This window comes from Pagrus pagrus (assembly GCF_965226575.1).
Source record: "Pagrus pagrus genome assembly, chromosome: 6".
NCBI classification, from domain to species: Eukaryota; Metazoa; Chordata; class Actinopteri; order Spariformes; family Sparidae; genus Pagrus; species Pagrus pagrus.
This window is the reverse complement of record NC_140190.1, coordinates 24,466,045-24,482,390: the sequence shown is the minus strand read 5'-3', so window position 1 is coordinate 24,482,390 and position 16,346 is coordinate 24,466,045. Positions and strand designations below refer to the sequence as shown.

Sequence of the window (16,346 nt, the reverse complement as noted above, 5' to 3'; positions counted from 1 at the left end):
ATAACTTTGAGTTCTGGACTGTGGATTAGATAAAATAAGACATGTTTAGATCTCATTGGACTTTCAAAGACAGTGATAGACAATTTCAACACAAAACGTTTTATTAATAGAGAAAATAATCAAAAGATTGACCGATATTGAAGTTTTTAAACTAACTGAATTCCCACCTGTGTTCAGGGGATTTTAAGAAATTCAAAGAGAAAACCAGGAATTCCCCAGTTTCTATTATTATTATGGTTTTATACAGCCACAAAATAGCAGGAGGAATACTTCCGCTGTAAACAAAAACGTGCCAAACCCAGTTAAGAAGAAATAAAGGCTGTTGATGCCTGGTGAAGTTCACAGCTGATAGATCACATCCGGGTTAAAGGTTGTAATCTTGGAACGTTTGATTCCTCGAGCTATTTCCGCGTTGTTAGCATATTAGCATCAAGCTACCTGCTCTCTGGAAAGTAGTTGACTTCTGCATTTTATTCCGATCCTGACCGTCGTTTTCAACACAGGCGTTTCTTCGCCAACAGGAGAAAAGCTTTCGAGGTCTCCTGGGCAGAAAGTGTAAGCTAAAAATTAACGAGTGTTCACTGTTGATGTGTTTCTATGGAGAAGTAACGTACAGTTTTGGTACGTTAGCTAACAAGGTACTAGTTCCTGCCTAATGGGCGGCTAACTAGCTAGCTCCAGGTAAAGTACAGTATACATAGAGGGATTTAACTGTTATTTAATAAGGGTTGGTCAGGTTTGATGTCTTAGCCAGATGTTGTCTGTCTGGTGTGAAGCTGTCGGTCCATTTGTGGACTTCTGAGCTCGATGAGCTGATGAGTCAGAAAGGAAACTGAAACTATTTGCTGTCAGAGCATTATGACAGAGATGTGTGTTAAATTAGTGTCGAAAATACCACAACGAGGTATTCTCAAATTCTTATTTAAATGTGGTCACTTATTTTATATGTTCATGATATAATATGACTAATTAAGGCTTCAGGAGAAGTTATTGAGGTCACACAACAGTAGACCAACTTTCACTTCGCGTACAGTGAGTCTGTAAATGAGAACAGACAGTAAACAGCACAGACACAAATAAGGGACTTTTCAATAGTTAATCTGCTTGTATCCAGTTTAACTATTTGTTTCTTACGGTAAATCACTACGTTCACTTAAAAAATCTTTACAGTATTGCAAATAAAATATTTGAGAATGATTATTGCTGTATCACACAAGCTATTCTCAGATAATATCTTAGTATATTGAATCATAATGTAGTCCCACAAATGTTTCTGTTTTTAATGCCTCATATAAATTACTCGATATAAGCCTACATTTTAAAAAATTCCCTCCGGATCAATAAAGTATCTGTCTGTCTGTCTATGACACGATATTTTCAATACTGGTTCAGCCTGTATCCAGTCTATTTCGCTCAGAAACAGCTCCACAGTATTGTAAACAAAAAGAAATCCAAATGTTTCATTAATAAAATATTTGAGAACAATTATTTCTGAATCACACTAGTTATTCTCATAGGATATTGTGTACTGAATCATCATTTAGTCCATGAAATGTCAAAAATAATAACAGATTATTTATCTTAATTTGACCAGCATCTACTCGGCACACAGTAGGGCTCTGTGATATGGCCTTAAAATACCATCTCAGTAGTTTTAAGGCAGCATCATGAAACACAGTTTATATCTCAATATTTTGAAATCTTCAACCTTAATGTTTACGACAACATTGTAGGGATGACTCATTTGTACTTTCTCAAAGTATTTACACAGTAAGATTTTCACCAGTACGTGGATGTAATGTCTAAGTGGATAGAGGGTAATGTCATGTAATGATATTCAAAATCCAAGACTACATGTAGTCTTGTTTTATGATAATGATATAATATCGATATATTGCCAGCCCTAGTACAAAGGTCAACCTAAAGATGCAAGGTGAATTTCAAGAAATCATGTCTGCACTTATGTGTGTTGCACTTGGAAGCATAATGTTAGTCCAAAGTCCTTTTGTTGCAGCTTTTAGACCGGGGCTGGTCAAAGCTGCCGCACAGTTGGGTATGATTTGGCCCAGTAGAAAAATGGTGATATAGATCATTTTGGGGTTTTTTGTAAGGTAAAATTGTTCTTTAAATACATGTTGGATCCATGACCCTGTGCAGGAACTCAGTCAGCTAAAGAAACTCTCAATCCTTGTGCCATTTTACATCTTAACAATACAACAGATTTTCCCCTCTAAGGGGAAAAAAATGGGCACCCCTATTTCAGAAGCATCAAAACATAATTTATAAGATTGTATTTACCTGAAAGAAAGTAAATATGACGGCAGCGAAGTACACTTAAATAAAGGACATCAGTCAGACGAAGGAATAGTGACGTTTCAATGCAGTGACAATGAAGTGATAGATTTCTGTTTATTAAATATCTGGGGCAAGCAGATCCTTCAGTTAATTGATGAAATAAAAGAAAAGAAAACTCAAGGTCCACTCATCAGATATTTTAGGAGACTTTTTAAACATCATCTCATACTGTCATTAGCAGATGGAGCTCACGTGACCTGGAACTTCAGTCTCAAATGAATGAATGAATTTAAAAAGAAATACTTTCAGACTCAGTTTTAGTCATGTTGGCCTGTATCATCATTCACTCTCATGAAGTCAAATCTCCACGTATGAGATCTGTTCTCAGTGAAGGGAGCTGCTGTACTGTTTTCTGGGAATGAACTTCTGTAGAAATTGCTCTTCATTTCGGCCCCAGGCAACAGAGCAGCCTACACTAAAATGTGGAGTAACTGTGTAACATTTGCCACAGTTATGACACAGACGTTGAAGCTTCATGCAGCTGAGTCACACTCAGTGAGACTCCATATCAGGGACAGGCAGCTGGAAGGAGTGTGGCGGTGTGGCAGCAGCTCCTCGATGAAGCAGCACCGAGACGTCTGCCCTGAACGGGGCCGTCACCTCAGTAACAATTTTACTATTGATAGCATGTGAGCTTAGCATAGGGCTGGTCTAGGTTTTTATGGATCTCTTAAAATTATTTGATTGTTAGTTAGACCAGGTGCTGCCATGTTAACCATGTTAAACCTCTCCAGTGCTCATGTGTTTACCTGGTTTCCCACAGGGTGTCAGGTCTGGTGCAGGGTTGTTGAACGGTTAATGCACAGAGTAAAGAGGCTGAAAATTGAAGACAAATCAGAAGACGGCAAGGAAAGGTATGGGTGTGCTGACTGAATCTGTGACTTCAGAATCAGCATTCAGAATTCAGCGCACTCCAGGATGGTATCCTGGTGTGCTCTGGAATATTGATATTTTTGATTCATCCGTACTGTATTTGTCAGTTTGTTAGTGTTACTTTGTCATTGTGATGCATCTCAGCTGATCAGTCTGTTTGTCCCCAGCGTCACAGAGACACTGGCAGGCATGACGGGGGTGGACGAGCTGTCGGACAGCACAGAGGTGGTGGAGATGGAGGACGTGAATCCCACCCAGTTCCAGGTGGAGAAGCATACATGGGACGGCCTGCGGAAGATCATCCACAACAGCCGCAAGCACACAGGCGTAGTCATCAACAAGGCGCCACACGACTTCCATTTCATCCAGAAGGATGAGACCAGTCCGCACTCCCACCGCATCTACTACCTTGGTGAGCTCGGGATCTGACAGCTGGGAATTTTCAGGGTCAAAATTAAAACAAGCTGAGTGTAAAATAATGTCATTTTCTACAATTAATGTAGAAAACCCGAGTCAGATAAGGTGCTTTTAGCAGGCGCTGTCTCGCTGGCCTGCAGATTCAGTTGCTTCCTTTCACTCACTTTGAGCAGCAGCATGCTTCTGTGAATAATCTGTGGATACAGCTGGTGAGTCAGAGTTGCCAGCCTGCAACTGTTTTTAAGCTCATTTGATATCCAAAGAGCCGCAGTGGATTTAGTCAGTGTGTGCTGGAGAAAACATGAAATTCAACCAGGAACACCATTTTGTTCTATGGCCGTCTTTCTGTAGTGCAGAGAATTCATGCTAAATGGTTGCTGTTCTTCATAGCTGTGTCTCAACCAGCTTGTTCTGGTGTGTGATATCATTTCCAGAGCTGTGCTAAGTGATGTAATGTGCACTAGTCTGTAAGATCCGTGCCCATGGGAGCTCAGATGTTGACTCTACAAACAGTCATGTCAGGACGGCAACAATTGTTGCTGGCTCTACACAGCAAGTCTCAAAATCTTCCCAAGTATATTATTATAATTTCTACTTAAAATATTTCATTACATTAATTTACGACACAATCACTAGAGCCCAACTGAAACTAGAGTTGTGGTACCAGTACTGATATTAGGAGCCAAAGCTTCCAATATTGATATATCAACTTTTTTCAGTGATCATGTTTCCAAACATGATGACAAAGATATAGAAAGGAAGCAGGATATTTTACAGTATAACAGTAAAATAATAGAAAACTTCACTAAGGATTTAATAATTATAAATTACCTCATCTTTTTCTGTATTCCAATCTTAAAAAGTCATTATATTGGACAACACATCCGCTGATACCAATTTATCTGTGAGAGACCAATATCATCCAGCTGATCTATCAGTCAGGCTCTGATCAGTCTCAGAGAAAGCAGCATTTCAGGGATTCAGGACAGTTTCACTTGTTTCACTGGTGGGTTTTTATTCTTTGCTTATAAACAAGAAACACCTTGTAGTATTATTCTTATTTTTATCCGGTGTAGATGTTCCTCTAACGTTTAGACCTTTGAACAGTTGTTGCCTGCAGCAGTATCTGGCATTACAGCATTGATTTCATACTGTGTAGCTTTTGAAGAAGAAATAACACAATCTTTACAAACGAAACCCACACTCTGGGATTTTACTGGTCCAGCCTCACTTGGTTTAGAATAACCAGTAGCACGTTAGCTAATGTTAGCTAACTTTGGATAGATATCGCTTTAAAAATGACATTACTAAATCAGTTCACTGACTTTATGCCTGCTGTTTTTATGCTACATCAAAGAATTTACCATGATCCCATAATCACAGTCAGTGGTGAAATGTAACAGAGTATATTTACTCAAGTACTCTTCATTAATTGCAGTTCTGAGGCACTATGCTGCCACATAGTATTTCATTTTTAAATTAATTAGTATACAGTATATACATACATGTAAATATTTGTATAATAAACTTGTACTTGTACTTTTGATATGTAAGTACATTTATTGCCAGACTTTTCCACAAGTGCTATTCGAGTATAACTTTTAGGTACTTTATACAACACTGATCGCAGTTCAGTGAAATTTATATAGTCTTGCTTTAAAGCTTTTCCCCCCGAATACTGTGATTGTATAGATTTGTTGTTGATGTTCATGATAACTACCCCAGCTTCAGTCATCCAGCGTAAACCACCTTAACACTTTTAAACTGGCTATTTACTGGAGCGTTAAGTGGTTTTGGTGTCAGTGGTGCCGGAAACAAACAAAAAAGACTTTTTCTGAACCTGCCATTTTGCACCAGCGTTTAAGCATCAAACAGGAAGTGGAAGAAGCAAAGCCAGTTTTTTTTATTAAGAACTGTAGCACTTGACAGAGCAGGTTGAGCATGTTGTTACTCATGGTACACGCAGCTGAACAATAATCAGGAAAAACATGACAGGTTAGCTTGACTTGTCCTGTCCTCGCTTTTCTTACAGGAATGCCTTACGCCAGCAGGGAAAACGCTTTACTCTACTCAGACATTCCCAAGAAGATCCGCAAAGATGCTCTGTTGGTTTTGTCGTGGAAGCAGCTGCTGGATCACTTCCAGGTGAGGAGGGTTTTTAGTCCTCGTCCTTCTGTCTCTGACAATTTGATGAGATTGATCCTGGTGAAGCGTTCCTTTCATAAAACTACTCAAGTCTAATTAGGCCACAAGAAAATATTAAGGCAGAATATGGGATTGATGTTCACTGCTGCCTAACTGTTAGACTGAACTGCGTTGATTTCATAAACGCAGAATTTGTTCCTGCTGAAGAGACAGAAGATAAAAGGTTGTGTTTATTGGTAAATGGCGTCTCTCTCTTTACTTTACATGTTTTCTTACCGTTTGTTTGTTTTACATGCCCTGAACAAACTCTCATTGACTTTGACCTCGCTCGGCCAGCATTGTCACCTTGTGTGTCCTCCTGTCACCCCTGACCTCAGGCCAGCCCTCACCATGGGGGCCTCTCCCGGGAGGAGGAGCTGCTGAGAGAGAGGAAACGTTTGGGGGTGTCTGGCATCACCTCCTACGACTACCACCGACCCAGCGGCCTCTTCCTGTTCCAGGCCAACAGCAGTCTGTACTTCTGCCGTGATGGTGGAAACAACAGCTTCATTGTGAGTTTAAGGACGGTTAAGTAAGACTTTCATCACAGATAACTGTTACACACCTGCAGGTATTGATAAGGTTGAGATTTTTGGCTTTTTTAAGTCACTTTGTGCCTCCATTGAGTTTCCCAGTGAGAATATGAATAGTTACGTTTCAACTTAAAAATCGGCTGCACTCTGCTTCTCAGCCGGCATATCCCAAACTTATCATCAGACCCCCTGCAGAGATAAGCAGGTATGGGAAAGAGACATGTTAGTAAATACCAGCCTATATTAGCTTATCACAGATATATCAATATTGGCGTAAACAGCTGCTAACAGCTACAAGTCATTTGTAGTATAGATAGAAATTTAGAAACTGTGTTTCATTATTACACAGTTTGTTCACCAGAGAGCAGCAACAAGTTTATTTTTCAACTGTAAAATTTCCCTCTCAGTCAGTACATATCATGAATAATCATTTTCAAGGTTGATTAACGTTTATTTACATAAAATATCATTTTTGGCTTTAAAAATGACTTCAAAATTGTCGATCAACTAAAAGACTAAATGTATGACATATTTTCACAATTCTTCAATAACCCCAAAAAGGGATCTTTATCAAAGAGATTATCCATGAAATCCCACAAAACCCTGTGTATCTCCAAATCTCGTTTTCAGCTTTGAAGGGAAGCATTTTGTTTAGAAATTTTAAAATGTTTATTTAGCTTAAGAAGTAGGATAATTTACTTGACCCACTCAAGACCACTTGAAAATAACCAAACTCAGAGATGCATGGTTAAAGGTCAGTCCACTTTACGTGAACCAGGGTCGATGTTGTTGCTTATTCCAAGACACAAGAAGTTGCCTTGTTTCATGAAGAGTTCTAGCATTTATTCATCGACAGTTAGCCTAAGCTGTACACACACTGTGCTGCTACGTTCACAGTGATCACTGCTAACTTTATGCTGAGTATTGCACACTCGCTAAAGTGTCGAATACAACCTACACACTGAATTATTCTTTAAAGGAGTGTGCTGCCTGTATGACACATAGTTGAGTTTAAAAAACACCTCAGAAATACATTCTGAAACATTTCCCTGATGCTTGGGCCAGGCCGGCTGCTGGATTGTAATACACTGGCTGAAACCCTGGAGTTGATATTCGTGTATTTAATGTCTTCACTTATTGTTGAAGTGTGAGGCTGCAGCTGTGACCCATCATGTCCTCCATCCTCTCTGTGTTTGTGCAGACTTCTCCTATGGAGCCTTTCGAGATTAAGAGCCAGAGTTCAGGCACACGCATGGACCCAAAGATATGCCCCGGGGACCCCAACTTTATCGGCTTCATCAACAACAACGACATTTGGGTGACCAGCATTCAGACGAATGAAGAGAGGAGGCTCACCTTCTGCCATAAAGGTCGGAGTCGAGATGGTCACATCTGTTCTTACCTGGTACCTTGGAGTGGTGTTTTATCTTTCTCTTTGTCAATCTCAGGTATTGATAACCCAAAGGAGGACACCAGATCTGCCGGTGTAGCTACTTTTGTCACACAGGAGGAGTTTGACCGCTTCACTGGATACTGGTGGTCACCTGCTGCTCGTGAGGGTGAGTCAGTAATAGAGACATAGATTGTTGTCAAAGTTGTCTTAGCAAGGCCTGTCAGTCATTATCATAATATTAGAAGTTTTCAAATGAAGATTGATTATTATCATTTCCTTAAATAACAAGAATCTATTCATGTAAGACTTTTTAAAAAGTGGTTTAAAGCAAATACATAATGGATCGGTCGTAATAATAACAATGAGGTTACCTGTGTGGTTTGTTGCTACCTACTTGTGGTGTTCTCCTTCTCTGACTGGTTTTACTGGTCTCTCTTTCTGGTTCAGAGTCAGATGGCGGAAAGACTCTGCAGATTCTGTACGAGGAGGTGGACGAGTCCGAGGTGGAGATCATTCACGTCCCATCTCCAGCTTTGGAAGAGCGCAAGACCGACATCTACAGATACCCACGCGCAGGTACAAAGAAACACAGAAAAAAACGTTGGAACTGAATAAACTTTATCGTCCAGCCAATGTAGGGAAATTGTCTTTGGTCTCACCAGGAAACTAAAAACACAAACATATCCATAAGATACAGAAAAAGTTCATCATTTATATCATGAATGATGTGATGCATTTGATGTCTACTGGTTTTGATGTGCTTTTGTAATTAAAGCATCACTTCACATGCAGGCTGTCAAGCAAAGGTTTTATTAACAGTCTTTTTTTATAAAACCTTATTTCTTGTGAAGCTCAGTCAGATATTTGTAATGGCTCACAGTGTTTATGCAGACTCCTGTTAATATCATAAAGGTTGGTTTCATGTGTTGTTTATATTTTTGTATGTAACTCAGCTTTGTTTGTGTCCAGGCAGCAAGAATCCTGATATCACTCTCAAAATAGCAGAAATAAGGACAGACAATCTTGGCAAAGTGAGTGCTTGTTCAGTGCCACAAAACTTTTTATTTCACCATAAAGTTCCTCAGAGAGATGTTCAAATGTCAACCTGGTTTTTCTCCATCAGATTGTCAGCACACAGGACAAGGAGTTGCCTTTTCCTTTCAGCAGCCTGTTCCCTGAAGCCGAATATATCACCAGAGCCGGGTGGACAAAAGACGGCAAATAGTAAGTATTTTCTGTCAAATGTAGAAAAGTGCTGTGATTTTAAAATAGCCTTGAAAAACTCCAGATGCTTCAAAGCCCAAAACACACTCGGCTCTTGCTCTCTGTGTGTGTCAGTGCATGGGCGGTCATGATGGACAGACGGCAGCAGCACCTCCAGTTGGTCCTGCTGCCTCCAGAGCTCTTCATTCCGGTACCTAAGGACAAGGCCAGCAGGCAGGAGAGCCTGGAGGCCCTCGGAGACGCCGTCCAGCCCTTCATCATCTACCAGGAAACCAGCGACATCTGGATCAATGTAAGGCCCAACACCACAGCTCTCTGTTCTGTTGTTATTCATGCTGATAAGACCCGTCGTGATCGTCTCTTTGTCTCTCAGGTCCACGACATCTTCCATCCATTCATCCAAACCACAGATGATGAGATCACCTTCATCACAGTGAATGAATCAAAAACGGGTTTCTGTCACCTGTATAAGATCACCTCGGTGTTACAGCGGGGCAGCTACAACTGGGCCAAAGGATACAATCACTCTAATGGTAACAAGCTCAGCCGTCGTGGCTAGTGTGTACCAGTTTAAAAAAGAAACATGGAAAGAAAATAAAAAATGTTAAATGAGAAAGATAAGAGTATGTAAAAGTATCTGCGTAATATGACAATATGTAACTACATGTAGATTATTTTGAAATAAATAATAATGTAGAATATAAATGCAGTATTAACGCCAGAGTATAGAGTATTGCACAGTTGAATAATTACACAAAACTATTCTGCTGATCGTTTTTCAATGAATCCACTCACCTCGTCTCCTCTCTCAGATGATTTCAAGTGTCCAGTCAAAGAGGAGGTGACAGTGACCAGTGGGGATTGGGAGGTGCTGGCCAATCATGGAGCAAAGGTAAAGCCCAGAGCAGCACTACTAAACCACCACAACCACTCATCAGTGCTACCTCGTGTTACTCTGAGTTGTGCTGCATGCTGGCCACATACAGAACATGTGTATTATCAAGGATTCGTCAAAATAATGTAAAAAATTGTAGGTTCTTAAATATAAAATTACCAGTAAAACACAAAGATTAGAACAGATTAAAACAGGAGAAAAGGAATATGACACATATTTACTGTAACTGAAGCAAATTAATGTAAAAAAACAAAAACAACGAGATATTGATTCTTTATCTCTTGCATATGTCTTTACAAGTCTTTTTTTTTTTTTTTTTCTTGCTTTGTGGTACTCAGCGTTCATCCAGTCCTCAGATTTGGGTGGACGAGGCGACAAAGCTGGTTTACTTCCAGGGAACCAAAGACTCTCCTCTGGAGCATCACCTCTATGTAGTAAGCTACGACTCGCCGGGTGAAATCGTTCGACTCACCAAACCCGGCTTCTCCCACAGCTGCTCTGTGAGCCAGGTAAACCAACACACACACACATACATGAAGATGTTTTTTTGTGCAGTTCCTCCACAGCTATCAGCAGAAATATAAATAGTTGTAAATGTTGTTTAACCCTGTCGTGTTTTTTTGTTTTCTTCCACGCAGACCTTTGACATGTTCGTCAGCCATTACAGCAGTTTGACCACAGCTCCCTGTGTTCACATCTACAAGCTGAACAGCTCGGACGACGACCCGCTGCACAAAGAGCCTCAGTTCTGGGCGAGCATGATGGAGTCTTCTGGTACCAAGAACAAAATGATTTAACTGTTTATCACAGATGAAATGTGAACTTTCCTTTCTTCTGCTTTGCTTCATCACCTGTTTAAGATGACACTTATATCCATGATTGACCCTTCGTGGATTTTGAACCGATCACATGAAGTTAGCACAAACAAATCAACCAACTGATTGCTGAATGTCATACAGCTCTATACTTTACAGCTCTTTATTTATTTGATTTCTATAAAGTTTGGCAGCATATTAAGCTAACATTGTTTGCATGCTAGCTGTGTAACATATAGAGTGCATGCATAATTTACTGGTTCATAGTCTTATAACAAAATTCAGCACCTCCACAATGCTGGATAAACACCTGGCAGGTCAACCTCCTCCGTCATTTGTCCCCATTCATTATTGTTCCTGTCTTTCTCAATGATGCTGCATAAATATGTTAAAGCAGAGAAAATTAGCTTCTCTCATGTTGGAGATGGCATAAATAAATGTATTTCCTTGCGTAGAAAAATAGAGTCATACAACCTAAAACAAACCTGTGTGGAAAGAAGGCGTTAAACTGAATCTAATTACTTGAGACTTGTGTCTCTAAAAGTATATTCTTACTATATTATTACATCAGTATATATATATTTTTTTTTCCCCCAGGTTTTCCGTTTGACTCCAGTCCTCCAGAGATCTTTAGCTTCACGGGGAAGTCGGGCTTCGATCTGTATGGCATGTTGTACAAACCACAGCACCTGGTCCCCGGCAGGAAGCATCCCACTGTCGTCTTTGTCTACGGTGGTCCGCAGGTTTGTTCTCCACCACGCTGTTACACATCTCACATAGACTTGGCTATAAAACAGTGTAGGATTTGTCTTTTTGTCTTTTTTTTTGGCCAACTGAAAGCATCTGACCAGAATGTGATAAGCAGAAAATACGGATTTTTTTTGTCTGCATTACAGTCCTTCTAAATCTTAATGAACCACCCTGTGCTCTAGCTGCTGATTTTTCGTTATCTTGCTTAGTGGAGGCAAAAAGATAATGACTTTCTTTTAATTACTCATTTTTCTTTTTTGTAAGCAACGCCTGTTTTATAAAACCAAAAATGTTCTGCTTTACATCTATAATAATAATACATCATCTTAGATTTAAGGCAGATTTTAGAGCAATTAGCTGATCGTGAAGAAAAGCGGCAGTCAGGGTTTTGCTTGTGGACACTTCAGCAGGATGTGTAACTGCAACAATTTCATCACTGTGATGACGTCAAAGTGACAGTTAAAGCTTTAGAGTTTTATTTGACTAAAGGACATTTCTGTTAACACATTTTCTTTCCGTCCAGGTCCAGTTAGTGAATAACTCTTATAAAGGAGTGAAGTACCTGCGGCTGAGCACACTGGCGTCCCTGGGCTACGTTGTGCTGGTCATCGATGGGCGGGGCTCCTGTCAGCGAGGTCTCAAGTTTGAAGGAGCTGTGAAGGACAAAATGGTAAATTAAAACATACATTTTAATTTGTTAGTGAAAGTGTGCCATGCCAGGTGAGTTCACCTCTCTGTTCTCCTCCAATTAGGGTCAGGTGGAGATTGACGACCAGGTGGAGGGTTTGCACTACGTAGCTGACAAGTACAAGTTCGTGGACCTGAGTCGTGTTGCAATCCATGGCTGGTCGTACGGAGGCTTCCTGTCTCTTATGGGCCTCATCCACAAACCCGACATCTTCAAGGTCAGAGCCATGAACATTTACTCTTGTAATGCTTTAGTCAACATTTAAACAACATTATAAACGAAGGGAGCTCTGGTACCGTGTTGTAATCCATTACAGTTAATTTTGTGCAACTCTTTTTACTGTTAGTCTCAATTGGTGTGACTACCTGCTACCTTCAGGATTCAGCCCAACTTCTGTTTGACTTCCTGTTGTTTTTATTTGTTTGTGTTTTCAGGTTGCCATCGCAGGAGCTCCGGTGACGTTGTGGATGGCGTACGACACAGGCTACACAGAGCGATACTTAGACACGCCTGAGAAAAACCAGAAGGGATACGAGGCTTGTTCTGTCGCGCTGCATGTCGACAAACTCCCCAGCGAGTGAGTCCTTTGTTGCCATTCAGTTAATTGTCCACCAGTCGCCCGCTTTGTAATGCAACATTATACTGTACCCTCTGTCATCTACCTCTTTTCATCTGACAACAAGGCTGGTTTCTAATTTCACAAAATTACTAGATTGTAGGTAATTTGTAGGTACAGATTAGAAGGAGGTAGAAAAAGATGTGGAAGTTCTCAAGTCAGCTGTAGTATCAGTTGCATTTGCTTCTGTGTGTTTGTATGTGAACATGAGTAGAGAAACTAAGAGCTCTATCCTTTTGTTAAATGCAGGCCCAACAGGTTGCTCATCCTGCACGGGTTTCTAGATGAGAATGTGCACTTTTTCCACACCAACTTCCTCGTGTCTCAACTCATCCGGGCAGGGAAGCCGTACAGCCTGCAGGTAAGAGGATTCACTCGTCTATAATCACTTTAGTGTAGACTGTCATAAAGATGTAAAACGGTGTTCGGATGTTTATCTTTTTCATAAACTGAAGCAAGTCTGAAGAAGTCTAAGCTCCAGCAGCATTTTCATTATAAGGAACGACTTTATCCAGAGACCATCAGTGTTGTCATACGGCACATTACAGAGCACATTTTGATATTGGTATGAAACAAAAATTACCTGTTCTGTTGGATCTTGTTATCGTTGCAGTTTTTACAGTATTTCAATCCAAGACAGGGTTTCTGAGTCCTTTGAAAAGTCTCAAGTTGAAAGTCGAAAATGAATTTGAAGCCTTAAAATATCTTATACGATTTTGACAGGGCTTAAAAATATACTGGATTATAAAGTTAACGTTGCTTTGTCTTCAATCTTGCTTTCAATTTTTGAGAAATATTTGTATTGATCACGCTGTAACTAAATTACAAAAGGAAACAAACATGGAACCAATAATGTCTGATCCATCAGAGCACACCCAGCTAATGTGGCTTCTTTACTACTACTTCTAGAAATATGAACTTCTATTTATGTAAATGTTACTTTCATCTAATATGTCTAAGTTCAACAAGATCTGGCTCGGGCACAGCGCATTTGGTGTTTGACTGAAGCCTGTTAAAAAGTAACTTATAATAATAACACATTTGAAGACAGCTGCACCTTGTCCAAAAAATGTTTAAATTAGGAACCATGGAGGGCCTGTTATCACGTAGTATGGTTCTGTATTCACGTTGAGGGCATCAGCAAAGTCTCTAATGTTAATTCCTGCAGCTCCGATAAGAAACCTCCAGACAGTGGGTTAGGGTATGTACGTGAAATAGCAGAAATTACAGAAACTCTGCTAGACAGTCTTGGGAAGAGTTTATACATCTTATAAGTAGAATCCAGATATTCTGCCATGATTGAACTTGTTTCTTTGGCTTTTCTGTTTTTCCAGGTTTATCCCAACGAGCGACACAGCATCCGGTGTCCAGAGTCCGGAGAGCATTACGAGATTACGCTGCTGCACTTCCTCCAGCAGAACCTCTGATAAGCCTTTCTACACACTGACCTTCCCTTTCCTCGCTTCCTTCCCTCGTCTCCCTGCCTCATCCACTTATTTAAACCTGCAACTCTTTCTCTTTCACTTGATTTTATAATGTGTTGAATTCAAGCTATGCCAAACCTTATCACACCTCAAGAGTTGTTGTCAGTTTTAAAGGTGCGGAAGCATTTTGGCATCAATAAATCGTCACAAGATTCAGACTTAAGTAGAATCACTGAATTAGACCATCACTGAACAAAGTCTGCGTTCTGCAGTGGAGGGAAATCTGCTGATTTCTTTACGCCTGTAACAGCAGAGATCGTGAGATTGTGATGATGGTAGACAAAATCATGACTTGACGATGGTGATGTTGAAATGCTGCTCGTTGCACCGTTAACACAGGTCAGCAATGCAAAAAATACCCAAGTGGACCTGCTGCGCCCAGGAGATTTCTCTTTTTGTTGTTGTGCCATTTCCTGTTTTTATTGAACTCTCACTTTGTTGTTCTGGGACCCGACTGATAAAGTTTTGTTTCTGTGTCTGTGAATAAACACTGGAGTGAACTCAGTGAAGCTCTATGAGAGCAGACGAGAAAGCTCTTAACCCCCTTTGTTGTACACTTGTGCTCTCGTGCTGTCATAGATAACTTTATGTGGTGTGTCACACTTCTATCTACAAGAAAAAAAAAAGTCACATACCACATTTTTATGTGTATTGAAAAACAATATTTTTATGATTCTTATGCATTCATAAATGGTGGAAATATGTAGCGACCTGTTGCCGTTTCACTCGCTTGCTTTAATTTTCCGGGGAGTTTCTTTTTCTTCTGCTGCTGAGGACTTTTGCACATATTACATGTTTGCCTTGGTGCCAACAAACTGACCAATGAGATGATGTTTGACACAACTGTTGGCGGTCTGAGGTGCCTTGTAAGAGTTTAAGAGTGCCTGCTCATATAGTGAATATCAGGGAACCTGTCTGAGGACCTACAACAGTAAAATGCCTTGTTACATGTTTGTCTGATGACCATCTGTATCATGACCTGTACATGGTGAAATGTATTCTCAGATATTGAAGAAATAAACGGAAGTGAACAATCTTTTTCAAAGTCTTGTTACCAAATGAATTATTTTTAAAAAGCAGTTTAGATGTAATTTTTTAAATAAACTAACCAGCCCAGTCTCCAGGAAGAAATGTTGGCATTTCTGCGACCCACTGATCCGTCACATTTGTATGTGTCAAAGACTATTTATTTTTTCATCTGTTTAGTATGGGGCCCTTTAGGGGACATAGGAGACGAAAAAACATGGCAGGATGCAGTCACTCGCAAAACTTTCTTTTTCTGTATTCCCTTGTTTTCTCACTGATGCAGCCCAGAGCTCTTATTTACACCAATTACCCTTATTTATGAGAAAACAACAAATATAGAAAACAAAGTTTTGCAAGAAAAAACTAACGTTTTGAGAGAGAGAAGACAAAAGTTTGTATTTTTTCCTCCCATACTTTTATTTTTCTCCCCCATGTCCCTTATGGGACTCCATAGTTTCACACAAAACTGTTACAGTTTTTTCTCACCACGGTCGTCAAGTGCTGCTCACGAGGGAAATCTTGTGTCTCTGTAAATAAATTAATCAAGGAACATGGTCCCGACCTGCTCAATTTGGATAGTTTCATGAGATGACCGTAGTTGTGAATCGGCGCTATACAAATAAAGCTTGATCGATTGAACTGTCACAGATTAAAAAAAGAAAAAAAACGAAGAAAAATCTGGAGAAAGAAATTCCCACCTGTTGTCACAAATAGAATAAATTTGAAAGTGGATTCCTCACTTTCCTCTCGGGGTTTCTATGAGATTGAGAAACAAAATGCAGATGTTTTGTCAGGAGGAGTGAGACGAGCTTCAGGGGGCTCATGAGGACAGCTCCTCTCAACATAGACATAACACAAGTCAAGTCAGTTTTATTCACCCAAAAATATACATTTACCTTTTAAAGAGCTTTAAAATCTGTACTGCAGAAGATTCACAACAAACACTCATCAAAATGATGAATTCTCTAAATACAGCTGTTATTCCTGTGGTGTAAAGTTACAGGTGGAAGCAAGAATGAGCAGTGAGAATATTTTAAGTTGTGAATGTAAGACTTAAGAGTTTTATCCCCTTCATATATTTCTTGTGATGTTT

General features: G+C 39.9%; 1 protein-coding gene across 2 annotated transcripts; it reads left to right on the top strand.

The window, feature by feature from the left end:
* The first annotated feature begins 397 nt into the window (after positions 1–397).
* LOC311259053 (dipeptidyl peptidase 9-like) lies at positions 398–15,266 on the top strand. 2 transcript variants are annotated; one of them, XM_084355885.1, is made up of 21 exons: positions 398–555; positions 3,119–3,209; positions 3,396–3,640; positions 5,678–5,790; positions 6,168–6,341; positions 7,564–7,732; positions 7,811–7,921; positions 8,203–8,331; positions 8,725–8,786; positions 8,879–8,979; positions 9,094–9,271; positions 9,353–9,512; positions 9,792–9,871; positions 10,213–10,383; positions 10,513–10,648; positions 11,287–11,432; positions 11,963–12,109; positions 12,192–12,344; positions 12,562–12,704; positions 12,993–13,104; positions 14,078–15,266. In XM_084355885.1, exons 2-21 carry the CDS (start codon positions 3,154–3,156, stop codon positions 14,168–14,170), a joined length of 2,679 nt encoding a protein of 892 aa, XP_084212011.1. In that variant the 5' UTR covers positions 398–555; positions 3,119–3,153; the 3' UTR covers positions 14,171–15,266. The 2 variants fall into 2 exon arrangements, with proteins under 2 accessions (XP_084212011.1, XP_084212012.1); XM_084355886.1 differs by lacking the exon at positions 398–555 and adding an exon at positions 595–681.
* Positions 15,267–16,346: the final 1,080 nt, after the last annotated feature.